The sequence below is a fragment of the Haliotis rubra genome, unplaced genomic scaffold (genome assembly GCF_003918875.1).
Source record: "Haliotis rubra isolate DU_JTF1 unplaced genomic scaffold, ASM391887v1 Scf293, whole genome shotgun sequence".
Lineage (NCBI taxonomy): Eukaryota > Metazoa > Mollusca > Gastropoda > Lepetellida > Haliotidae > Haliotis > Haliotis rubra.
The window spans coordinates 484,959-511,651 of NW_025766961.1; the positions used below are offsets into that span (position 1 = coordinate 484,959).

The following is a 26,693-nucleotide window of genomic DNA, read 5'->3' on the forward strand; positions in this document are numbered from 1 at the left end:
ACATGACCACTGGTTCATATCCTATAAAAGCTGTCTTCTCATTGGCTGAGTAAGTCAGTCAACTCCAACCAGTCATTCAGGCCTGGGGATGACTAAGCAGCATATGGCTAAATTCTGCAATTTGATTGGCTGATATTTAGCAAGGGCATATTGCTGAGGGAATTCCCTTGAATAATATGACATATACATTTATCCATATTCCTAAAGAACGGGTAAACAATCCTGGAAACAAATACCATCCTTTCATTTCTAAAACACTTATTTCCGTATAAGCTATTAGAATATAACCTTTATTATGACCTAAAAGCTGTGTAGAAATTCCGTAAGAATTTCATTCATGAGCTTTTAACCAAGTGTATTGACCTACTGCTTAATTTTTTTATATGCAATGGATATGAAGTGATTTGTGACAGAGGGTATTGGGAATCTTTTGCTTTTGATGGTGTAATTGCAACACAATGAGACAAATGACTTATCACTCACAACTCAGCATCACATGACCAGCAGCAGATGAAACCTACACCAGACAGCTGCAACTCATCTCATGATTAAGGTTTTATATTACTTTTATTCATACCAAAATGCAAAAATGAAAATGAAAATGGCTCTCACTATGGTGAGGCAGAGCTAGTAAACAGAAGAACCTTTTGAGCATGTAAACAAAATCACAAATAGCCCAGAATGCAGTGGTTCCCCTAGAATGTTTTCATGTACAATCTCTTCTCTTAAATATATATCTTTCAAAAATAATTTCATGTAAATTCATGCCACTGGACATTATTTTGTACATTCATTGTCAAAGCAACATGGAAATAAATTAAATGCCATTGCATGTTATGTAATATTATAAACTGTCTGATAAATGGTTCCAAATATTTTCAAATTGGCTTTGTTCAATATCAGGAAAGAATTCTGGAAAGACTTTTTTCAGTAGTACCATGGCAGGGATCATGCATACAAGCTGTGTCAGTTCTGTTACCCTTGACATTTGCATGGTGATTGGAGTGAGTGAGTTGGGTATACTGCTCAAGAGACAGCTCTTAAAACCCTAGAGACATGTGCCCCAAATTGAGTCTGGATGCGATTACTTTCAGAAAATATGGCTGCAAAATGGGTAGACTGGTTTCTGCATTAAAAGTACCTGTCTGGTCAATGTTCCTTCTCCCAAATCATAAGAAGCATGATTTCACTTAGGATATCTGCTGGTATGATTTTATCACAACTGTATCACGTAATGCAATGGTATGGTAACAAGGAAAACATGTCAAGCTTTGCAACATGTTGAACACTGCTTAAGGCAAAGGGAAATAGTAGTGGCGCAGTATTGGATGTCACAGCATTCTGTTACAGCAAGTCGTTGATGCCTCTGTATGACTTCATGTACATTGCATATCGAGGAAATTACATGCTTATAAACAATCTGTGAAAAGGTGAACACATTACCACATACATCTTTTCTCCCAGATTAACACTTTAGCTCAACACGTTAAAGTGTCAGGAACTTTTCATAATACTTTAATGCGAAACTGTTTTTCAGCTAAAAACATCCACTCATTTGATGGTACCGAGGACTGAGAGCAGTGACAGAAGTGAAGAAACTCTTGTCCTTGGCATGTACATATTCCAGTCACAACAGTTCATCTATAAATGTTCTCAAATAAATATGCAGGATAATTTTTGACCTAAAATACTTTAGGGCTAGCTATGCCTGAAAGTTACCAGCCCACAAAATAATTCACTAGCCTGAAGTTTGATGGTAGAAACTTATCAAAAGATTACAAAAATAAATGAGAATATGATATCGTAGGCATGACATGGGTTCATCATTAAGCTGCTAATATGGTGAACATTTTTATCAAGCCATAATCTTGCATGATTTAATAGTGTATTATAACTTAACAGTGATATAGTTACAAAATGACCCCATGAACATGCACTAGCCAGTTGGGCCAGTGATTGTGGAGATTAACTGGCCCGACTTGATTTTTACTAGCCACGGGCTGGCGGGCAAGTGGTTATTTCTCACACTGGTGCTATTAGCAAAATACATGTCGCTTATATCATTAATACACAGCACACTTGGTACAGTCTGCTGAAAAATCCTAGAATTAAAAAGCTTTTGCAAAACAGGTCTTGAAACTAGCTTTTCAAGGGAGGTAACCATATCTTTCATATTTTTTGCTTTAAGTGAATCAGTACTGATGCTCAAAGGTCAAGGAAGTGAACAATTCTCTGAGGAAAGACTGCTAAGATTTTTATCAGGGATGGTTGGATTAATTTTTTATTACCAAGTAGAACAAACAGGGGTTACTTTTTATAAAACAAATGCAACAGAACATGTTTTGTTCAAGAGGCATGTTATGCAAGTTTGCATTAATGGGCTGAGCTGAAAGTACATGGTAGTGACTGTGAATTACTTTGTACTGTCTGACGGAAATGTCCTCAACTCAATGGTTAATTACAGAAAATGGTAACAATTACTGAGATAACCTAACTTTGATCATTTTAAAAGGGCAAATGAAAATATTGCAGGATGAGTTCAACATACCATCTACTTGCCCAAATGACATATCGAAATATCATTAACTGGCTCAAGCAATGCAAATTATCAATGAGCTGAAAAAAATCCGTTTTCATCATCTGTGGATACACTGTACTATTACTATATGCGTTAATTACTGGACAGAAGGAATGTTGAAAATCTATCAATCTGACCTGCAGCCGAAGTTCAGAATCACAGAGTTAGTATGTTGTATACTGCAGTTTGAAGCAATGTTCTAGCAGTATCACAATAGGAGACACAAGGAATGGTCTTCACACGGTGTAACTATACTGGGAATCAAACCTGAGTCTTCAGCAAACACCTTAACCACTAGGCTTCCTCACCACCACAGTTATAGGGGTATAATATATTGAATACCACTTCAAACTAGTGTTCGGAATTGGTTAAAATCTTATAATTGATGATTGGTTCATTACAACATATCAATCATCAAAAATAGTTGGTTAGCATTATTTATCAAAATGTCCTTGTTATGTTTGCTAATGTACACAAAATAAAGAAAAGAACATGTAGTTCTTTCGGTTGTTTTGGCAAATTCCATGTCATTAAAGGATGACTAATATGTTAGGAATATACATTTCTTGGAGTCTTCAAGATAAATTTTAATCATGACTTGGAACGAGCTTGTAGTGCTTATGAAACGCAACAAACAACACCAACCTTGTGATAAATATTGTCAATGCAAACAAGTGTTCCAAAATTGTTTGTGTTCGATTATGATAAAATGTGATCAATTGCTTGGTTGTTTAGTCATTACATCCCAATCTTCGATTATTTCAATCAATTGGACCACCAATCAAACATATGCCTATTTGGTTTACTGTTTTGTTTATTTCTTTCAGCATGTAATACCAATACTAAAATTAAGTAAGTCCTTTGGAAATTTACCGTTCCCTGTATTAGTTTTTAAAACAATTAGTTTCACATGCAATAGATTTTAACATACAAGGTAATTCAGGTTTTGCCTCGATGTCATAAAAGATAAGAAGTGCAATTTGACAGCACATAACAACTAATTATTCTGATCTACATCCTTAAACACTTCTTTTACCTACAAAAAATAGAAATTTGTTTTAACAGTTGTAATATGTGGAGTCTCTAGAAGCAATCAAAACTCTTCTTACATAATATTTTGCATATCCTTTCCACATAACTGACAGGGGACTTATATCCCCTATCAACAACTTAAGTAACTTGCTGTACAATTTCAAATGAGTAAAAAAGGTAACCATGGATACGGTTGAAGTACCTGACATAACCACAGTACTGAAGACAAAACCTACAGCCAGGAAGATCCAAAGAATGTGCAAGAAAGTTTATAAAATTCTTGTAGCTACCGAAAATGCTGCATACACAAAAGGATCACCAGGTCACTTCAACACCTAAACATTTTAAACATTTAACAATCTTAACTTTCTCTACACTTCAGCATTGAAGTGCTTACCACAATTCTCATATAACAGTGTGGTGATTTTACTTGAGGCAATAATGTTTATGACAAGATAAAATCATAAAATGCAACAGGAAAACTGTCATTTTGAAGGGGTACTTTTGAGTTATCAAAAATCTTTCACTGATTTTCTGTGATTTATGACAACATACAAACTCAAAAGTAATTGGACTGTTGGTATGAAAGTCTCAAACAGAGAACTAAGAGTGAGTGAGTTTGGTTTTACGCCGCTTTTAGCAATATTCCAGCAATATCACAGCGGGGGCACCAGAAATGGGCTTCACACATTGTACCCATATGGGGAATCTAACTCAGGTCTTTGGTGTGACCAGCGAACGCTTTAACCACTAGGCAACCCCACTGCCCCAGAGAACTAAGAGGATCCAGAATCAGAAAGCATCCTTACAAAATGTCAAGTAAATTAGAAAAACTGACCACAACATGTGAGATGTGTGGATTGTTCCTCAAGCATTCAAACACTGATTGGTTGGAACAGACTGATCTATTTGCAAGCTACCGTCAACTGCAGCATTAATTCATCTAATATTTAATTGTATTCATCAATCAGAATTTACTGTCAATTTCTAATAACAAACAAAGGTGAGTTAATACTGTTTTACAGTCTTTAGATGACAGTGACCTGTATTTAGTTGTTCTACCAACAAATATTTGGGCCTATTTTGCATGTCTGAATTGCTGGGCATCATGTTGTTATACATGATTAAATAAGTGGTATATGAATATCTAAGATCATTGCAAAACAAAGTAAAACATTCTCTGACATGAAAACACATGTATACGTTACCGTAAAAATATATAGTTAATATCCTGTGCATTAAACATGTCAAACAGAATCGGAATATTGACTTTTCCCCACAAAACAGAATGACCCTCTTCAATAAAGCAAGGCTTATTGCTTAAAGGTCACATGCAACGTACAACACAATTTTGCAGATTCTGATACCTTTCGGTATGGACTTGCAGTAACAAATGATCAAAAATGCAAATTGAACTTATAAAATAAAGTTGAAAAATAACGTGATGAACACACACACACTATCACCCCACCCCCGAAATCGAAGTTCAAATGATTCACAAAATTGGTGAAAAGTGGTTTCAACAGCTGTGGTAGGCTGCGCTGCACTCATGGTGCATGCGCAGTGAATAGGTTTGCGCAGCTTGGACACGGGACTGATTTATGGCTCGTGCACCCGAGTTCTGCCCCTGTCACATTATGTAATTACACAGACAGGCAGGTGTGATACCTATACACAACATGTAATGGAGTCTGTTGATTGCAAAATGTTATACACAAAAATGAGCATTTATTTACAAAACCCAACATCTCTATACACACACAAAGAGTGTATCGGCAAATAAACCAGCCAATGAAAGTCTTCGTTATACTTAAGTGCACCCCCACCCGGGTTTGGGTGTCCCGGGTGTTTCATTTCGAGGGAAGTAAACCCAAGTACAAAATATTGCACTTACGACTTATGATTGTACGCTTTTAATTTAGTTTATTTGTTTTTTCATAATCAGCAATGAATATTATATGTCATGAATAAGTGATTATTGTGTTTTAATTATGTTTGTTTTTTTGGTTGCATGTGACCTTTAACAACTAGCCTACAAACAATGAAATGAAATAACCTTGATATCATAAGTGGAATAGCACATAGATAATGTTCAAAACAAAAGATGTATATGTCAGGGTAGAGACTGCGATCTGGTAGAGACTGCGATCTGGTAGAATCGGAGATTCTACCAGTAGAGACTGCGATCGGAGTCTCTACTGGTAGAATCTCCGATCCTACTAGTAGAGATTAGCGATCGTAGTCTCTACTGGTAGAGACTACTGATTATATGGAATAACCTATGCGATCGGAGTCTCTACTGGTAGAATCTCCGATCCTACTAGTAGAGATTGCGATCGTAGTCTCTACTGGTAGAGACTATGATTATATGGAATAACCTATGCAAGCAAGTGCAAGCTTATGCAAGCAAGTATAATAAGTGGGTATAATGTTTTCCTATTATTTGCCAGTTATAATTGAACTTATTTATTGTTATCTTGTTAACTTTATTTGTTAGGTCTGTTTTGGAGTAAGGTATTTTGTTATTGTTTTTTGAGTGGAGTCCAAATTTGGCAGCTTGGTCTCATGATGTAAATACAGTGTTACAAACCATTTTTATTTTTTATTTTGATATTGTTTACAGTGAGGTGTTAAATGTTTGTTATCAAAGTCTCCGATTCTACCAGATCGCAGTCTCTACCCTGACATATATATGCGACTGATGTATATCATATGTTGATATATGCATTTTCTCATACCAAATTACTCACACATATACCAGCAAATATGATATTTGAAATATTATCTGATTTCTGTTTGCATTCTTTAACAACTCCACCACTGAAATAATTTTTTTGCAACCTAAAGTAATGAAGGAGGTGACCTGTTTATTTTATTTCTAAATGGACTGGAACAAGTCAAGCAAGGTCAGCTTTGGCAGTGATGAAAACACTAATTATATAGTAATTATCTACATCACGTCAACAAACCAGGATTAAAAAATCCTTGTATTGATGTGCTTATTGTTTACTCATGGCACGGTATAATTATCCAAATGCCTTATGCCCGGATCCTTAATTAAAGAGTCAAGTGAGCGAGTTAAAATTTAACGTCACATCAGCATTATTTCAGTTACATCTAAGATTCCAAACTGAGAGGACTTTACAGGTAAATTGGGAATATTTTTCAAAATTTCATTCAATGCAATATTGTTTAATTAAGGTCACATAAACGCATGTTAGATATCACATTTAATCTTAATTATGTGAAACCATTGGGAAACATACTTTACACTAAGACTGCACAAATATCGGGAAAATAATGGCCATGCACACATTTTCAAGCAGTCACTTAAACAACCTTATTAGTGGATCTTTCCCTGCAATTAAAACACAACTATTAAACAAGTTATTCAGTTGCATATCAAAAGAAGGAAGAAGAAAAACATACATTTTGTAAATGCAGAATATTTCTGGTATTGTAATTTCATTTTCTGGAGATATTGGAAATATGAAATCAGTGCCATGAGCTCATCTTAACCTTTGAACACTTCTGGCCATTGTCACCTAGAGAGATCTTACTCCAGTCATTCTTCACTATCAAATATCATCCAATACTAAAGCTGTATATAAGTTGTAACACACACACACACACACTGGTTTTTGTAAAAATTGCAATGAAACACTCTTCTCCAAATCTACTCATGGCTTGTTGATTATATAATATCTTTCACAGCACAATTTTACAGATATATAGTCACAGTCACTGTTGTATTAATTACTATCAGTGTGCTAAAGTTTCATTATTTGGAGCTCTTAAGAAACTTTTTGCTTCAATCAAGAAAAAAGTCATAAGAGATTTCATTAAGACAATAAGAACCCAAAAGAATATCAAACTCTCTCCAAATGAATACTCAATTTGATGAGATCCACTGAACTTGTGTAACATTTGGGTCTAACATTTTAACAGGTCTGCAGACATCAGACTTCCATGAACATATCCACATAATTCTTGGATTAATTAATCAATATTGAGATCAACCCATTAATAAAGATCAAACAATTACTTCACATCAATTCATCACTCAGAGTAGGGATATTTTGGCATGTGATCAAAGTTCACTTTTACATTTCATGAATTGATTTTCAGAGCAATGAATGGCAACATGCAAATTAAAGGCAATTAGGAGGATATTGGGCTAGAATCAGCTGTATTTAAACGGAGCTCAATATTTTTAACTTTTACCTGCAGACAAACGTCAATGCACAGAGACAGTGAGAGAGGTATTTGCTCTTTCGCGATGTGGTCCGCCAGTCGGCGAGGCTCTGATGCAGCAAGTTTGTTATACAAAGTAATAAACAGTCTATTATATTGTTTACATTATCGGGTCAGGGCTATGTAGGTCATCCCGTTTTGTGGGTTATGCATGCATACTCCATTAAAATGCATGCATGATGATGCACGAGCGCTATGCACCCGATATGTTGGTTTGACCTCTTACCTGGTAGTGGCATATTTGTGCCTGGTTGCTGACGATTCGAGGACAGACACCTGTTTCAAAAAGGGAGTTTCACTCGCTCCAAAATGCAAAGGTTCTGGATCTAATGCAATAGATAAAGCTTGCAGTTTCTTCTTGAAACTATTCTGCACGTGCAAAACTTTGCAATTTTCGACGAGATTGGTTGCTAATCCTGCAGAAATGCACCCCCAACAGAGACCCGTCACGGGAAGTCGCGCTCCGTACAGCGACCGATACTGTTGGCCTACAGCTTACGGCAGGGAAAGCCCGCGTGACGTCACACTCTGACTCAGGCTCGAGAGTGACGCCCACGTTACAATCGCTTCATTTATTCGGGATATATAAATTCAATAAATTTCATCTTAACTAACTATGTATTTGTAGAGTTATTATACGCGTTTAAAATCTGAAATCGTTAAAACAATATTTAATGAGTAATACTCAGCCATATTTAATGCGGAGCTCACGTGATGGATATGGCGGAGAGAGCACCTGACAGCATCTGTTTATGTCATTTGTAATCAGCCCTTTGCAAGCAGTGCAAGCTTCAGTATAACCACCAGACCCGGTGTCATAACCACGGCTTAGAGGTTATTCAACATGTCAACAGTTCAGTATCATCAGACGTGGCTAGTGGACTTTTTCCACTCGTTTCCACACATAGATTTGACGTTTCAATACACAAACTCGACTTTCGACCCTGAAAGACCAACATATAGAGAGGTAAGGCCTGCGATCTGTAAGTGTGGGTTTAATGTAGTTGTGTACTTATGGTAAGATACATATGTTCATGCATTTTGTTTGAGAAACGCTAGCTGGTAATTTGTGATCACCTGATTTGTGAACAAATAAGAAATGTGTTTTAGGTGACAGGCATAACTATGTAAAGGAATGACACCCAATCACTATCAACAGACCAACCAGAGAAAACCTGCAGAGTAACCAAACTATAGAAAATGTACACACTTTCAATAGAAGTAGCTACACTGATTACAAACAACCCATGAAGATCCAGGTTAGAATTGGTTTTCAGTAACCCATGCTTGTCGTAACAGGCGATCAACATGATCAGGTGGTCAGGCTCCCTGACTTGGTTGACACATGTCATCGTATCCCAATTGTGTAGATTGATGATGCTCATGCTGTTGATCACTGGATTGTCTGGTTCAGACTCGATTATTTGCCGACCTACGCCATATAGTTGGAATATTGCTGAGTGTGCTATACAACAACAAACCAAACTAAGAGATTTCAAACAAGACACAATTCCCATAAAGGGTGCAGCATGAGTGTTATGACCCTCCACGTTTTCAGTGGTAAATTAGCCCAGAATCATAAGCATCAGTTTTCTAAATGATTCTGTTTTATAAATAGAAGTATTTAGTCAAGCATGAATGCACAACCTCTGTTTTCAGCCTGTGCGTATTTGGTCCAATTACAGTTAATTATCCAAAGCTCTTTAAGTGTTGATTAGCATACTAGTTTGAAGTGCTTCCTAAGTCTTTGCTAATTGGGTGAAGTTATTGTGCAGATTAAGTGTTACAAAGTGTCAGTTATTGGCTGTAGACATTTCTGGATGTCATGAAATCTATGCATAAGTGAATGCTTTTTAGGTATATTATTTCAGAGATATATATAATGAAGAAAAGGATTTACATAATAATTTCATGAATATAGTGGCAGCACAAGAGGTGATGGCGATCTATGCCCTAACATTTGAGTGGACTAGCTTGAACTTTGCTAAAACCATAATTTCCTGTCTAAGACTAAAACTAGCTGGGATTACTTGACTAAATGTTAGTCTTCAGTGAACATTAATTAATAAGTTCTATATTTCTTAATAATTTCTAAATACTTCAATTTTACTATGAATTATGTTTGGACTAGTTAAAAGAAAGTAATCCAATTTATGAACAGTGTTTGTGAACTCAACATGATCAGTGTTTGTGAACTCAACATGAACATTGTTTTGGTACATGTGTACAGATCCCTTGTTTCCACAGGGATAATGACTTTTTTGTTATAGCAACCGAATTATGATAACATGATTGTATCTCATACAAATCTATCAATTTGATGGATCCATATGGCAAATGACACACCTGTAGTATAGCATATCAATCTATCATGATTAAAACAAGAGGCAATATTTCTTGTACTCTCCTTGACTTGTACTGTTCAGCATACTGTTTTGCACAACAGCATAAGGCATTTCCTCCCCATTTATAAATGCACTTTCCAGCTGTAAGTTGTTTCATTACATTCTCCAAATTTGATGAATTGTATCAAGGATTCTGTCGTATGCATCTGAAATTTAAAGGCAGACATTTGTGAACTTGCATTTGGAAGATTTCTTCTCTTTTATGCTTGTGAATGATAAAAGAGAAAGTGTAATGAAGCTGTGGTGGTGAGTGGATGTTTATCCTAATATAATGAAGATATAATTCACTGGATAATCGAGGATTACATGGAACTAGATTTTACTTTTTTTCTGTTTCAGGCGCTGATATTTTTTGCAGCCCTGCCAGTGTTGTGGTGTTTAATCTCCCTGCTGCTGTTCTCTTGTTACTATGTAGTTCAGTGTTGCAAAGACAAACCAAAGAAGCGACGCAAGACAGGCTGTCTGAAGGTCTTCATTGGTCTCATGGTCACCCTCGGATGGTATGTTGATATTAGTTCAGATTAAAGTAGACCTCAGAGGCAAAGTTGAATGGAAGAAAGAAAATGTGATAGAATTTTTAGCGAGTGAGGAAAATATTCACTTGTATCTCAACAAGTATCTCAATTAAGACGTTTGAGACTGAACAAATTCTATGAAATTGCTTACATGCAAATTAGTCAAAGTGATCATGATTTTTCTTTTGAACTGGAATTTATGTAATACAAGGGAAAATATATAAGTTGCCAAGGAAAGGTGCTTAGTTAACATTGTTGAGTTATGTCATATACCATATTGACTTTGATACAAATCTTATAATCTGTTACAGTGTTGCACTAGCATTTGGTTTCTATGGTAATGAGGAGACACATGATGGTGTAGATGACCTTGCTGATTCACTGGCAGATACGAACCAGACACTGCAGAATGCTAAACATACAGTGAGTCACTATCTCCTCAAACGTGTGTATGTCTCACATACAGAGCCAGAAATAGCAATCAGCTGTGCACACGTTCCCCGCGATCTACCAGTGATTTAGTTAACACATACCCAATAATATAAAAGGGATGCAGTGATCGTGGAAAATATAGTATCTGAAACTATTACTTTGACAAGAGAAACATATTCCAGCATTAGATCATTTTAATTGCAGGGTTTGTTCTATGAATGTACAATATTTATAATCATAACTAAGGTTAGGCGATATCACTTTGGTGTATTGATGGATAGATTTTATGCATGGAACAATTTGACTCGTCACTGATGTGGTTTGTGTGATCTTGCTATTTCCACAGCAGAAACAGTGTTTTGACATGTGATCATCCAGCTGCAACAAATATGACTTTTATCGAGACAAAATATATCTATGTATCCATTTTCTGTCAACTACACCTTATTTCGAGGCGATGGGCGGTGGGGTAGCCTAGTGGTTAAAGCGTTCGCTTGTCATGCCGAAGATCCGGGTTCGATACCCCACATGGGTACAATGTGTGAAGCCTGTTTCTGGTGTTCCCCGCTGTGAAGTTTCTGGCATATTGCTAAAAGCGGCGTAATGCCATACTTACTCACTCACTCACTCAATTCGAGGCATGAGTAGACGCAATATGACTGTGATTCCAACAGTGATTGCTTATGGTTTATTGTAGTACCTTAAACCAGGAAACAATATGAGATGTTTTAGTAATCAATGTTAGAAAAGATATGTGAGAGCCCATGGTCTGAGGTACTCTTGTACAGTTGTACTCACTTGTTGACCTATGTTTCAGCTGACTGTGCTGGACAGGCTGGCTGACCAGATCTCCAAGCGTGGTGTGCAGGCACTAGAGAATGTCACTGACACTATAGGAAACCAAACAGTCTCGCATTCCATTCACAGCCTGATTCAGACCATCATTGACAAATCAGCCGAATTCCGCACAGACATAAAGGTTTTACAAAATGACACAGGTGGCTTTGATCTTCATGTCATCAAACAGGAGATTGACTTCATAGAATTTTACAGGTGGGTAATAAGTTAACCAGTTATAGAGAGATTTTCAGATGGAAGACGCATTCAGAAGGCAGAGTAGCTTCCTTCTTCGAATATCCTTACTGTGGAATACAGCATGGATTTCTTTATGGAAAGGAAAATCCAGATCCTTCCAGGTCCCTTTGCTATACATTCAAACTGGTGATTTGGTCAGAAGTGTTTTATTTCCCTCGTCTTTAAAAATAAATTCTACATGGTAATATGTGACTGAAAGATCGTAAACAAATAAGATACACATGGATATGACTGAGGGTAGGGACAGTGGGATGTTATTGTTAGAACCTTTGATTGATACGCTATAAAACCTTGGTTTGTTTCGCCTTTTGTGTACAGGCCCATCACCAATATGGCTGGGATATTCCCTAGACTTGGTGTAAAATTTTGTATTTATATTCATCTGATACTGTTTCTCTCTTCTTCTTTTTTAGCTTTTTTGTGTAAGGAATGTTGATAGGGTTTGAAGCTTTTACTTGAAGAACCTTGGAATGGAGGCTTTGTTCCTCTAGGAGGGTATTTTGGAGCTGAATTAATGAGTTTGAAATGAAATCACTACCAAGATAAGATACAAAAAATGAAAAGTGATACCGATTCTACAGAATGATCCATTTGTTGATATTTTATTGTTTTCAGTATTTTAATTTTTCCTTATCCTGACTCATGATCTTTGCTCTTCTCCCTTTCCCTTTCGAATGGTAGTGGAACACTTGAATCCCTTGAAGTTCCCGAAGTTGACGTACAATACTCACCCACGAGTTACCTCCCTTTGCCCTTTCCCGCACAAACCAGTCATGTGACGCGCCTTACTTGTCACTCTCTCCCTTTTCCCCCAAGCGGATGGTTGGGCGAGCACTGGAGTCCCGTATACGGCAATATTATTGTTTACTTTTAGGCCTATTCTTCTAAATTAAGCTGTGTATGGTTTTGATTATAATTACGATGTATTATTTGTAAAAATTTGTTGAAATTTATTGACTTTGAGTCGTGTTTTGATCGTGTTGTAACCGTGTTTACAACTCTTGAAATCGTGCTGTGTGTGTAAACACAGGTTGTCTCTGGCTGATCTTCACCCCCAATGTCCATCGTGTACAGATCCATGTTCATCCACCTTGCGTTGTATCTATTGTATTGATTTAACTGACTTACAATTTAATCAATATCTGTCTTATGTTATAGACGTGCCATGGATCGGGTGAAAAAGTCATCTCTAGTCACATGTGATAAATCTGGAGATCAGCCTAAAAACCATATGTTACTTGCTGCTGATGTTCATAATAGTGATGTGTTGCCTAGTACATTACAGGGCCAGTCTGCGGCAAAGGGGACTAAGAAAAGGTCGTCAACCTCGCAACCTACGCCGTCCCAGTCTAAGAAGAAGACGGTGATCTTCTAACGAGGAGATCGTACCACCTCATGAGAAAGACGTGTTTGACGACCCCCCTATACTACTACCTGAGGTATCGATGACATCTATGACGCAGTCGATGTCTACTACTACCAGATCATCACTCATGAATGTCACAGCAGGCCAGCTGTCGGACATAAGACCTCTTCCTTCGAGGACAGAAGTTGAGGCACAGAAAACAGCATCGCAGCCGATTCAACAGATGCAGAACTTCGACCCAGGGGAGTTCATGACGCAGTTTACCAACAAAATGATGGCCATGATGGAGCAGAGATTCCAGCAAGAATCAAGGAAGACACAACAGTCTGCTGGCATCGTGCGCAAACCACTGGCCTGCGCGAATCTACACCCATCAGAGCTACAACTGCAGTTGACGTTGGCGAACACACTCCTCTGCGAATGGCTCCACAACCGGACGACTCCATCATACTACAAGATGATATGCAGTCCACGTTCGCGAACCCTCAAGGTTCGCGAACCTGTAAGAAGCCTGCCTCTACGCCTTGCCGATCCAGATCGAGATCACCCCGCAGACGTTCGAGAAGGCACAGCTCACCACAGGGAGGTTCGCGAAAAGGTTCCAGAGAGAGACGGTCGCGAAGGGAACGCTCCCACAACAGACGTTCGCACAGGGAGGAATCATCAGCTGCAGGTTTGCAAACCCAGGATGAAGGCAGAGATGAGCCTGCATGCCGTGAGTTGTCTGTTGCAGTTGAGATGCATAATTCTGGTGATAACTGGAGTTCGTTACAGGGGCAGTCAGCTTTTACGGGCGCTAAAAAGAAGACGACTACCTCGCAGCCTACGTCGTCTCTTAAGAAGTAGACGTCATCCTCCACGTCGCAGATGAAGGCAACTGCAGCTATGGGGAAGTCGGTGCGTCCTAAGAAGTCGTCCCAGCATAGATCTTTCAGCGAAGACATTCTACCCCTTGACGAGATAGACGTCTTTGATGATCTGCCGATACTTCTACCTGAAGTACCGATGAGGGTGACGATTTCTTCAACATCTATGACTAGATCTTCACCTGCAACGATCATAACTTGCCAGATATCTGATGATCTACCTCCAGCATCTCAACGCAGTGAACCAGGGGTACTCAACACTTCAGCGTTTGCGAACACTACGTCTTCAGACAACCCAGAACTTCGACCCTGGCGAGTTTATGACGCAGTTCACCAACCAGATGATGTCCATGATGGAGCAGAGGTTCGCGGAAGAAGCACATGCTCGGCGAAGCCTTTTAGCTGCAGGAAGGGTTCGTGAACCCTCAGATCTGCGTGAAGATACAGGCCTCAGTCAACCCTCTACGCAGACATCGGCAGTGAGAGATAACGCTTCGCTGAACGTGCACCTCTCCGCGAACGTTCACTCAACAATCTACTTCTGCGAACCCTCAGTCATCTGCAGAGAGATCTTCAGACTCCAGACGCAGCAGAGCAACAAGTTTGGACGTCATCATCTTCAAGTCGCTCCAGATCTAGATCTCGCAGACGCGGCAAAGCTGTTCACCACATCATAGAGGTTCGCTGGCTCACACCACAGAGCATCGCATGAGCATAGATCATCCTACAGTGGCAGCCTGCAGAGCAGAGCTAAAGCACAGCTCTCATTATTCGAAACCCGCGAATGAATCGGGCGGTAGAAGGTTCGCAAAGGCACAGCTCTCCTTACAAGGGTTCGCGAAGGTACAGCTCTCATTACAAGGGTTCGCGAAAGGATGATGAGTCATCTAGAGGTTCGCTAACTCATCTTTCCCAAGATAAAGGTTCGCAAAGAGGGGAATCATCTGAGAAGGGTTCGCGAACGGACAGTACACGAGGGAATGCAGATTCACAGGCAGATGAACAGCGCAGTATCAGCTCTATTCAACAACCACTACAGGAACAACAAGAAGACCTTGTGTTTCCTGATCCAGAGATTACAGCTGGATAGCTAACGGCCTGAATCTGCAGTCACCATCTAAAGATACAGACGATATCTTCTCCTATCAGATGCATGATGACAAACAAACGCAGACATCTACAGGGTTCGCGAACTCTCAGATCTACAGGCAGATATCAGCAAGCAGACATCTACAAGGTTCGCGAACTCTCAGATCTACAGGCAGATATCAGCAAGCAGACATCTACAGGGTTCGCGAATCCAAGGTTTAAGAACCTTAGGTCAACAGGCAGAATGTTTACGTAAACTCAACAAAAAGATCTACAACATGTGCGATCTCTACAGTTTGCAGCCTGCTCAACTCTGCAACCTACTTGATGAAAGAATCCCTTCATCTACACGGATGCGGAGATATATACCGGGTAGCAGATGGCCTGCGGAAATTGTCGTTCACTCACTCACTCCAACCCATCTGAGACGTACTGCATATATGCTGATGACTGACTTCAAGATGATATCACCTATCAAGCTGATATATCAAGTTTTGCAGATATACGTCTCGACAGCCTACTTCGTCATGCTGGCTTATATTATCTACAGTGGGAAGAGGTGATTTATATCACTGAACAAGAATTTACGCCTGGATCAACCCTTATTCAAGAGGTTTATATGAGCGGCGTAGAGGTACGCAGCTTTACTCAACCAAGACTGGTGGCGTCACGCCGGAAGCTGATTGGTCCACGTCAGACGACGCCTCCCACTGACAGAGCAAGCAGCAGCACGTTTACTGACTTGTAAACAAAGGCGCTGTGCGGGGATTACTTCATCGACAGCCATGTAAACAGTATACAACTACGGCCTGTTATCATCTGGGGAATCTGATAGATGTCTACCCTTCACAGCAGCATAAACAAGATTTATTTTGGAAGTTGTTGCTGAGGAAAGTCGGCATGAGTGCCTGTCCCCGGCGAGGCTACACTGCACCCAGCTGTGCTATAAATAGACAATGCTTCGAAGTATGCTGATCAGCACAGATCGCCTCCGTATAGAGGGGAAGAATGATGTATCATCACTGCAATCAGAGGTTAGCACTTCCGATGGAAGATCCTACTGTTTGGAATATTGTCGGCTTTATGATTATTATTCATACGAATAATCAAGACTATCGGCACCGATCGATAACATCGAGGTCTATGCAGTGTCGGGTATCTGGACGACGGCATGCAGTTTTCTTCAAAGTGCCAATCAACTTTAACAGCAGCTGAACTTCACAATTAAGTTGCTCACGCAACTAGGATGGCTAATTAACCTGATGAAGTTGCAGTTAGAATCAACAAGATCTTCTATTGCTGGGAATCATCACAACAGAGAACCGTATTGTCATCCCAGAAGATCGTTGGGTTAAGATACAAGCCATGATACCACAAGCAGTCTTCTCTCCGTTTACACTACGATCATGGCAAGTTCTACTGGGTCTACTAACCTCAGCACAAGACTTAACCCGTACAGGAAGATTACAACTGAGGCCGTTGCATCGATTCCTGACAAAACATCTAGACAGCGTCGATCCCATCTCGCTACCAGACAACCTCAAGAGGTATCTACTCTGGTGGACTACCAGAGTGGCCGAACCTCCTAGTACATCCGCACACCAAGCAAGCACATGGGAACCCAGCAGTGTTCCAGTTACACGTATGGACCGTATCAAAGCATGCTTGACGAAGAGAGGATACTCTGCCAGAGCAGCAAAGGAGTATCGCTTGCGCTACGCAAATCAACTTGCAGTCTATACGACGACAAGTGGCTGAAGTTTGAACCTTATGCAAGGCGGAAGAACTTCACTGCGATAAAAGCGACTCATCCTCAAGTGGCGGAATACCTGTGTCATCTGAGACAGACGAGACACCTTAAAGGTTCGACATTATCTACATACCTCGCTGCCATCAGTTCAGTGATCACCATGATAACAGGCATCAAACTGACAAAAGTTCCAGAGCTACTAGAGTTGCTGAGATCTTTTAAACTGGAAGACCAGCAGAGGAAGTTTAGAGCTCCGGCCTGGGACCTGCACGTCACTCTACGTCATCTCACCAGTGATGCCTACGAACCTTTACATCAACAACCTTCGAGTTGCTGACACAAAAGACTCTGTTCCTGCTAGCGTTAGCCATAGCAGCAAGAATATCAGAGATACATGCGCTGGACTTCAGCCGAACTAGATTCGACGCAGGGCGAAATGAGGCAGTACATCTAAGACTTAGATGGGACTTCATCGCCAAGAACCAACTACCTGGTCAACCAGATAGACAGTTCCATGTACCAGCGCTATCTACAATCCTCGGCCCAGAGGATGTAGAAGATTTATCCTTGTGTCCAGTCAGAGCTCTGAAGATATATCTTCAAAGGACTAAGACAAGGAGGCAAAAAGTTCAAGCGCCTATTCATCCCGTTATCTACAGAGACAATGACAGAGGTCTCGAGAATGATATCGTTTTGGATGAGAGCCGTCATACTGAGAGCCTATAAAGCAGCAGGACTAGAACCTCCTAGAGCTTCCAACCCATACGAAGTTAGAGCACTGGCATCAACACTAGCTCTACATGGAAATTGCTCTATACCGACAATAATGGAGGGCTGCTTCTGGAAGTCGGACACGATGTTTGCCAACCACTACCTCCGAGACATAGCCACTGAAGACGTCTCAGGCAATCACCAATTTGGGCCTCTCGTTGTAGCACAGCTACTAACGGTTCCTCAAAGGCGCTGAGTTGAAATCTCACCCTTCATCACGTTGACTTGTAGATGACTTTTACTAGGAAAAGTATTAGTTTGAAAGTCCATGCGCACAGTCTAGGACAGACTAGCATGAGTGATTAAGATCCTGTGCGGGTAATAACCTTACCTGCACATAAAGTAATCGCAACTGTTTTATGATAAAGACCTTATCATAATCCATGGGTTGTTATAAGATATCTAGTACAGGAGAATACTAGTTTATCTATAACAACACGAATCAACATGATTCATCTTGTCTGAGATTGAAGTAAGACAAGGAGTGGTCCCCGAGTTACTACTACATGAAGTTGGAAGAATAGGACCACGGAAATGCGTTTGCAGTTCCCATGGGGGATACAGGACGTATCTAAGGACAGCTGTTGAATCCAGTGGCTTGACCCACCACCAATTCCAACGGATTCTATAAGCAAAGATCATGAGTCAGGATAAGGAAAAATATGTAATTTTTTAAGTAAAATTGATATTTTATACTTATCCTGACTCATGACGAACAAGCCCTCCCAGCCTCCTCGTTGAAGACACTTGAGATTTCACAGCAGATCCAAGTGCATGGGCAGAAAATCAGGAGAGAGTGACAAGTAAGGCGCGTCACATGACTGGTTTGCGCGGGAAAGGGCAAAGGGAGGTAACTCGTGGGTGAGTATTGTACGTCCGCCTCGGGAACTTCAAGGGATTCAAGTGTTCCACTACCATTCGAAAGGGAAAGGGAGATAAGCAAAGATCATGAGTCAGGATAAGTATAAATATCAATTTTACTTAAAAAATTACATTTTTACACTATACTCTATATATATTTCAATTTCAGATGGCTTGCAACATTGATTCTCAATACATTATTTGTGTTCCTGAATCTGTTGTTCCTTATTGGCATTGCTAAGTCATCCAAGTGTGTTCTTGTGACGTATGTATAATATATTATAGTTGCTTTTCATTTTAGTGTTTTATATATATTTAAATATTGTCATCTTAAAATAATACTAAATATTTCAGATGTGAGATTGAAATATGCAAGGATATATGCAATAATTCCAAGCCGGGATTTCTATGTTGTGTCATGTTATCAGGCTGAACAGCTTTTCCTAGCCATACCAATTACTGGTATAGTCTTTGAATGGAGGTCCCATACAAGGGGAGAAATATTTATGGACACCTGAAAATATCATGAAACAAAATATTACGTGATTGGCTTCACACTTGATACGGTCAGCCGTAAGGATGTCTGTTAAGGTGTAGGTGTTGATTACAGTGTTACTGATAGTTCTGACTGAGCAACAGCTGTGTTTGTACCAGTGTTGGTTGGATGATCATGTAGGGTGATACTGATACTGTCACAGGACCTCATCCTATTGATGATTCTTTTACAGAGCAGCCGTGGGCAGTCTTTGTTGCCTTATTTTCATGTGGGGAGCTTCTGGATTCTACATAGGTGTTTCAATGGTAAGGAGGGTTTCTTGGAACTTAAAGTAATGCCTCTGTTTAGGCAAAGTTTTCTCTTGTTTATTATCCCTGGTGGGTAGTTCACAGGTTCAGTGACTCATAACTTGAGGAAACATGCTTGAACTACATTGTCACAAAAGAAATTAAAAGTTCACTTTCTGTATACTTGGTTCATATTTTCCAGTAAATTCTTGATAAAAACTAGTTTGTAGCTTACATTGAACTCCGTTTGATTACAAAGTTTGATTAGTTTTGCATAAAGATGCTTAGTTTGTTCTGTTGAAAATTCCAAGGCAAACACAAGGTTGTGCTAGCAACCACTTTGTATGTAACTTCCTTGACTAGATAATGTAGGCTTGTTAGCATATGTTTAGTGATTGGAGGTAAGGTTGTGCTTGTCTGAGCTGTTATCCTATTGGGCTACAAAACTGAGTAAATATTACATTTGAAAATCAATGCATAGGTAAGCATATCGGTATGATTTAAATTTGTGATGTATCAATATAATGGTGAATCATAACATTTTTCTAGTACCATGTAAACTGTTATCTGTTTCAGGCAACAGGAGATCTGTGTTCTGATCCTGACTTATTTGTCCAGAGAACGGTATCTGGTACTGTCAAGAAAGGTAAATACAAGTTGATTGTGAAGAGGGTAGTATGTAGGGAAATGAATGTATTCTAGCTGACTGACCATTGCTGCATAAATATTCATGATTGAGCTGTAAAACTCTTGTGGTCCTAGCCCCAGTGAAATGCTGTCACTCAGGCCATTTTGTCTTTTCATAATCTCAAATCTTTCAACTGTTGTATTCTGTAGTTCTTCATCACTGCAAAGGCAGAATCTGCTTTGTCATCTGAGGCATGGCATTTTGCTGTGCAGAGTTGTGTCCCCTTATATGTGTACTGTGATGGATGTAATGGGTTTGACCCCAGATTCATCCTGATAAAAATCCAACATTCCTATGACATAAAGAAGTAAACACTATACAGATCATTTCAGCAGTTTGATAATGCTTGTTTTTTATCTTCCATTTTAGATGTGCTTCAAGCATACTTGACTTGTACAGATAACAACAAGCCATTCACAGAGGTAAGGAATGGTTAATTCTATGTTATTCCACTTAGAGTTCATAGTTAGTAGTGGTGATAGTTTATGTTTAACATTGATGTGTAAATCCATTTTGTCCACTTTAGAGCATTGTCAAAGCCAATGAAGCTGTTGCCCAGGCCACATCAGCACTCAACAAGACTGTCGCCCTTGCCAAGCCATACAACATCTCAAATAAGGTAATGCCATAAACAGTGATTATTTTTTTTATTAGCCTGGTTTATTATTTTTACGTGTGTCCCTGTTTCTCAGGCGCTCAATTTGGCATGCTGAGCCCATTAGATAGGCTAGGATCTGCTGATCATAATCTTTGGTTCAGTGGCAGTGACCTTGTGATAATGGGTTTCTACAACTGCAGATTTTAAAACTTTTGAGTATGTTGACCAGTTGACAAGACAGAAATACAGTTGAAGTAGTTGAAAGTGGCATTCACTCACTCACTCACCTACCAAAAGCACACCTACCCCTTACTCACTCACTCACTTATTTCTCCCCTATACATCCTTTGCTAGATTCGCAAGCCAGTTGCCTACCTGCGTCAGGAGCTGAAATATGTTGTGAGTAACCTGACTGCACTGAATGACGTTGTTAACTGTGAGCACATCCACAACAACTATGTGAAGTCTGTCAACGGCATCTGTGACAAAGCAATGTGAGTACAGACTGCATGCCTCCATCTCTCTGTCTCTCAACCAGTGTACTTCCTGGTCCAGATTGATGTGTTTCTCAGACAGTGTAAAGTCTGGAGTGGTTCTGACTAATGTGTCAAATATCATTTACTAATTGATACACTATTAAATGAATCTGACTGTTAGTTTTAATTGTCAACAAAATGACCATTATATCTTTATGTTGATGATATTAGTGAGATTTTTGTGGTATTAATGCTGAATTTGTAGTTGTGGTGTTATTGATTGATTGATTGAGTTTAGTTTTACGCCACACTCAGCAATATTACAGCTATATGGCGGCAGTCTGAAAATAATCTAGTCTGGACCAGACAATCCAGTGATCAACAGCATGAGCATCGATCTACATCGATATGATGACATATGTCAACCAAGTCAGCGAGCCTGACCAACCGATCATGTTAGTTGCCTCTTACGACAAGCATGGGTTACTGAAGACCAATCCTAACCCGGATCTTCATGGGTTGTTGTGTTATTATGTTTAGCTTTCAAGGTAATTTTTGCCTGATGCCATTATTGTGTGCCATGGAATGTTAGAGAAGGAAAACCTTTCTTTAAAATCTCTTGACATTGGCATTGCGTTTCCATTTGTACGAGTCCCATGAAGATCTGGGTTAGAATTGATCTTCAGCAACCTGTGCTTGTTGAAAGAGGCGACTAACGGAATCTGCTGGTCACATGTCATCATATTCCAATTGTGCAGATTGATGCACATCAATCACTATGATGTGTTGTCCAGACTTGATTGTTTACAGTTCACTGACATATAGCTAGAATATTGGTGAGTACAGCGTTAAGCAACAAAGAAAACAAACCACATGTGTGTATGTGTGATACACTGTAGGCGAATACTTGTGGTTGAAGTGTGTGTTTTGTCTTCAGGATTGGTTTGGCATTCATGTGCTTGATGTCTCTGATCGTGGGCCTCACCGTCACGTTTGCCATAGCATTTGCATCACGCACATGGCCACACTTTGGCAAAAGGTTAGTTAAGAAGGGGTTCCTCCATATCATGTTGAGGATATACATTGTACACTGATTTTCTGAGAATTAATGGAGCAACTTTTGATAGACATGTGTTTGATGTGTTAAACCAGTGATGATCTGGGCCCGCTTGCATCAATGCACTTTTACAGTCTTCGACTCCAGTCACTTGTCTGAAACCCAAGTCTAAAAAATTCTGAACTAAAATATTTGTACACTGTGCTACCTAATTTTATTTCCTAAGTATCTGTTTTTTGTGTAAATGCTGATTTTGTAGTGTACATGTTCATTTAATAGTCAAACTGTTTGTCATTTAAAAACCTTCAATTTGACATTAATATTTAGTTAAAGTGATCTAATTACAATAATTCTATCTGTTGGTTTCTTGAGTGTGGTAACATGATATTCAAGTGTTTGATGAGACTATATTGTGTGTAGGCGTGGCTACTATCCTGTGGATGATACTGATCCTTTCCTGCCACGCCCCCCACCATATGAGAGCTACGGCACGATGCGGAGTTACGAGAGGGAAGGAGGAAATAGTGTCCCAAGCCTCAGTCGGCGAAGTGTGTGAGTAGGAATGAACACTTTACATGTTGGCTAATGTTGTACAGTTACAGCAAATTTTGTAAAGAGACAACTATTTGATTAAGATGCTTGGGTTTATTTGTAACTTCTTTTCTCAGGACTTGTGCTGTGAAAGCCCACACTATTTCTTGCATACACTGTTTCAAGCACATTTATGGCATTTGAATGTACAAATTATTATTGGCAAGTTACGGGACTAGACCTTGTAGTCTGCAGTTTCTGTCTTAAGCATTTGAGGTGACTTTGTGTTTGTGATAGTACAACTGAGGATCAAGTCTGCTTATCCAGTGTGCCTTTTAGTAGTTAATCTGCTTGGTCGGTAATCCAGAGCATTTATTTCATTCTGCCAATTGTTTCTTTAGGATTCAGTGGCATTCTAACTGTCTCATACATCATGCTATTCACAGCAATCATTGTTGGAGGTTAACTCACTGAGGATATGGTGGCAAAAATGGCCTCAGAAAATTAGTAACAATTGCTTTAGCTATGGCTTAAGGTCTGAAAATGGTAATAACATTTTTTAAGAAGTGCTGGAATTGTAATGGGAAAAACACTACAAAAGAAAATTAACCGAAAGAATTATTCACAGCTTTGTTTACATTCCTGTCCCTTACTATGGGCGAAAGTGTCAGGTTTGGGGTGAACAAAGAAAGTCCTCAAGAAATTATAAGTTTGACTATTAAGCTATGAAGTCTGCTACCCCTGAAAGTGCATGGATGAAGCCACTAAGTCCTTATATAAAAAGCACAATACAGGAAAGAGTTGCTGCTTTGTTGGATAATTTAAGTAGAATGTTTTTCTTATTTGACAATTTTAGGATAACTTTAATTTAATTTTTAGAATTTGACAGTCATGCAAATCTGTTGAACTTTGATTTAGAGGTAGTGAGCAAGGATCTCGACCATTTTGGATAGAGGATACCACTGCAAAGTGAGTGAAGATGTTTGCATGCCTCGTTTTGCTATAAAGGGTGACTCAACTGTTGCTTGTTGTGTAGATGGACATCTTTGGAATTATTTTCTGTTTGCTATTTTCCCTCTGTATTTGTATATTTTGTTATACACTTTTTCTTCTTTCATTTTGTTTCAACATGCCCCATATATACTAATGCTACTTATTACTGTATATAGCACTTGAAATACCAGAATGGTTCTTGTCTCATGATATCAATATACGTAGGTAATCTATGTCTTTGTGTTTGTCACAAACAACCCCTGTAACCTGCCTCTGCTCCATGTCCACACTTGTCAGAAACATGTTTACTGTCTGTAACATTGTTGTTCAAGTACTACACTATCAGTGGATCAGTTGGGGGGGATAGGGGGTTATATTGTAGTAGTTCGTAAATGTTGGGTTCAGTTTTTGTGATTGGATGTAGATATTGGTTCCAGTTGCAGTTGTGTGTGTGGATCTGAATTTTGGGTCCAGTCATGTGTGTGTGGATCTGAATGTTGGATCTAGTCATGTGTGTGTGGATCTGAATGTTGAGTCTAGTCATGTGTGTGTGGATCTGAATGTTGGGTCCAGTCATGTGTGTGTGGATCTGAATGTTGGGTCGAGTCGTGTGTGTGGATCTGAATGTTGGGTCTAGTTATGTGTGTGTGTGGATCTGAATGTTGGGTCTAGTTATGTGTGTGTGGATCTGAATGTTGGGTCTAGTCATCAGAATATTGGGTCCAGTTGCAGTTGTGTGTGTGGATCTGAATGTTGGGTCTAGTCATGTGTGTGTGGATCTGAATGTTGGGTCCAGTCATGTGTGTGTGGATCTGAATGTTGGGTCTAGTTATGTGTGTGTGGATCTAAATGTTGGGTCTAGTCATGTGTGTGGATCTGAATGTTGGGCCTAGTCATGTGTGTGTGGATCTGAATGTTGGGTCCCGTCATGTGTGTGTGGATCTGAATGTTGGGTCTAGTTATGTTGGCGTGTGGATCTAAATGTTGGGTCTAGTCATGTGTGTGTGGATCTAAATGTTGGGTCTAGTCATGTGTGTGTGGATCTAAATGTTGGGTCTTGTCATATGTGTGTGTATCTAAATGTTGGGTCTAGTCATGTGTGTGGATCTGAATGTTGGGTCTAGTCATCAGAGAGAATATTGGGTCCAGTCGTTTGATTTGATGTAAAATATTGGGTCCAGTTGTGAGTAGATAATCTTCAGTATGTGTGAAGGTTGTATGCGAGAGGGAAACTTAGATTGAGAGTGTGGAGCCAGATGTGTGTGTGGTGTGTAAATGCCTTGAAGCTGCAGCCTTCATATGTCTATCAACCTTCATGCTTTAGACATGCAACTCAAGTGCACATTATTTAGATACACAAACAACATAAGCACAATTGTGGTAATGGTTTGTTTTGCATTAAAATACAAAGATTATTTCTAATCTTGACACAGTATATTGCAATTTATTTTTGTACCTCGATCTGTATTCACACAACCCCAAATATGCTCTTCTACATCTGGAGAGCTCCATGATCATGATTATCTGTCAGAGTTATCTCCCCTCGATCCCTCACATTCCTTGCTAATGCTACCAGGGTTACGTCCAAGGTATGGATTTCCCCAATGAGAGACACTGTTATTTAGTCTTTGAGAAGAATAGTGAAGTGACAGTAGGAATGGCTGTGCCTTCTACTTGCCTGTTGAAGCAAAAACCTGGACATTCAAACTTAGGGTGACAATCCTGCAAACTTACTTACATGAGCAATCATGTCTTGGCAACACTTGGATTGTCATGGTCAGGTTGATGTAAGATACAACTTTACATTCCCAATACAACACTGCTCAGTTCCTAGACATTGATTAGAAGCTATCACTGTTTGTGTCATCCCTAGTGTCTTTCTGAGGGATCTTGTTCCTCTTCACTACAACTGTATGTTTTAGGCTGTAAGGCACAGAGGTTCTCATCTTTGAAGCAATACTTGATGTGATGGGGACCATGTGATGTGATACAGAACAAGAAGGTTCTTGCTGTGCACAGTTTAATCCTGATGTAACAGCACTGAGGTGATAGGTTTCTTGCCCACACATCCCCAGTTATGATATGAAACTGTGTGCTTATGAAAAGATTATGAGAGAAGAGGGACAGAAAACTAAAACCTTCACATACAGTCGTACACCAGATTTGTTTTCGTCATGTCAAAAGGGCAATGCATAATTTCAATACATCAAACAACTGTGGACATTTGCATCAAATATATTTCTAATAACTTGTTTGAGTGCCATTTAGAAGTTGGTGTGATGAACAACGAGGAGAGTTCTATGGATATACAACTTCTTTAATATAATATGAGCAAACGTTTCGGTCTAGCTACTAACACCGTTATCAAGCAGATGATATTGCTTGATAACGGTGTTAGTAGCTACACTGAAACGTTCGCTCATATTATATTAAAGAAATTGTATCTCCATAGAACTTTCCTTGTATATTTCTAATGTTTTTTGCTTTAGCTTGTCTTGAGGTTTTTGTCTGCTTGTGTTGTTCTTAAAGCTTATGTCCAGAAGCCTAATCCTT

At 39.3% G+C, this 26,693-nt stretch overlaps 1 protein-coding gene and 1 long non-coding RNA gene across 10 annotated transcripts in view; one reads left to right on the forward strand and one right to left on the reverse strand.

Annotated features, from left to right (window-relative positions):
* Positions 1 to 8,567: 8,567 nt before the first annotated feature.
* Positions 8,568 to 26,693, forward strand: part of LOC124282128 (protein tweety homolog 1-B-like) — a 30,513-nt gene continuing 12,387 nt past the window's right edge. For 5 of the 9 annotated variants that reach the window (XR_006900064.1, XM_046718097.1, XM_046718099.1 and 2 more), the window contains exons 1-13: positions 8,568 to 8,831; positions 10,609 to 10,769; positions 11,096 to 11,207; positions 12,034 to 12,269; positions 19,184 to 19,279; positions 19,743 to 19,815; positions 20,374 to 20,443; positions 20,855 to 20,907; positions 21,012 to 21,104; positions 21,438 to 21,577; positions 22,497 to 22,598; positions 23,037 to 23,168; positions 24,066 to 24,116. Coding sequence is in view for 8 of the 9 variants with exons in the window: in XM_046718097.1 (XP_046574053.1) it covers positions 8,709 to 8,831; positions 10,609 to 10,769; positions 11,096 to 11,207; positions 12,034 to 12,269; positions 19,184 to 19,279; positions 19,743 to 19,815; positions 20,374 to 20,443; positions 20,855 to 20,907; positions 21,012 to 21,104; positions 21,438 to 21,577; positions 22,497 to 22,598; positions 23,037 to 23,168; positions 24,066 to 24,116 (1,442 nt within the window). In the remaining variant the exon portion in view is untranslated. The remainder of the gene's footprint in view (positions 8,832 to 10,608; positions 10,770 to 11,095; positions 11,208 to 12,033; positions 12,270 to 19,183; positions 19,280 to 19,742; positions 19,816 to 20,373; positions 20,444 to 20,854; positions 20,908 to 21,011; positions 21,105 to 21,437; positions 21,578 to 22,496; positions 22,599 to 23,036; positions 23,169 to 24,065; positions 24,117 to 26,693) is intronic. The other 4 variants (XM_046718101.1, XM_046718103.1, XM_046718102.1 and 1 more) reach the window with 1 other exon arrangement.
* On the reverse strand, positions 8,784 to 26,427 carry LOC124282130. Its single transcript, XR_006900065.1, has 3 exons — positions 26,390 to 26,427; positions 23,273 to 23,274; positions 8,784 to 9,150 (listed from the first exon to the last, which is right to left on the reverse strand). It is a non-coding gene; the product is annotated as an uncharacterized LOC124282130 (long non-coding RNA).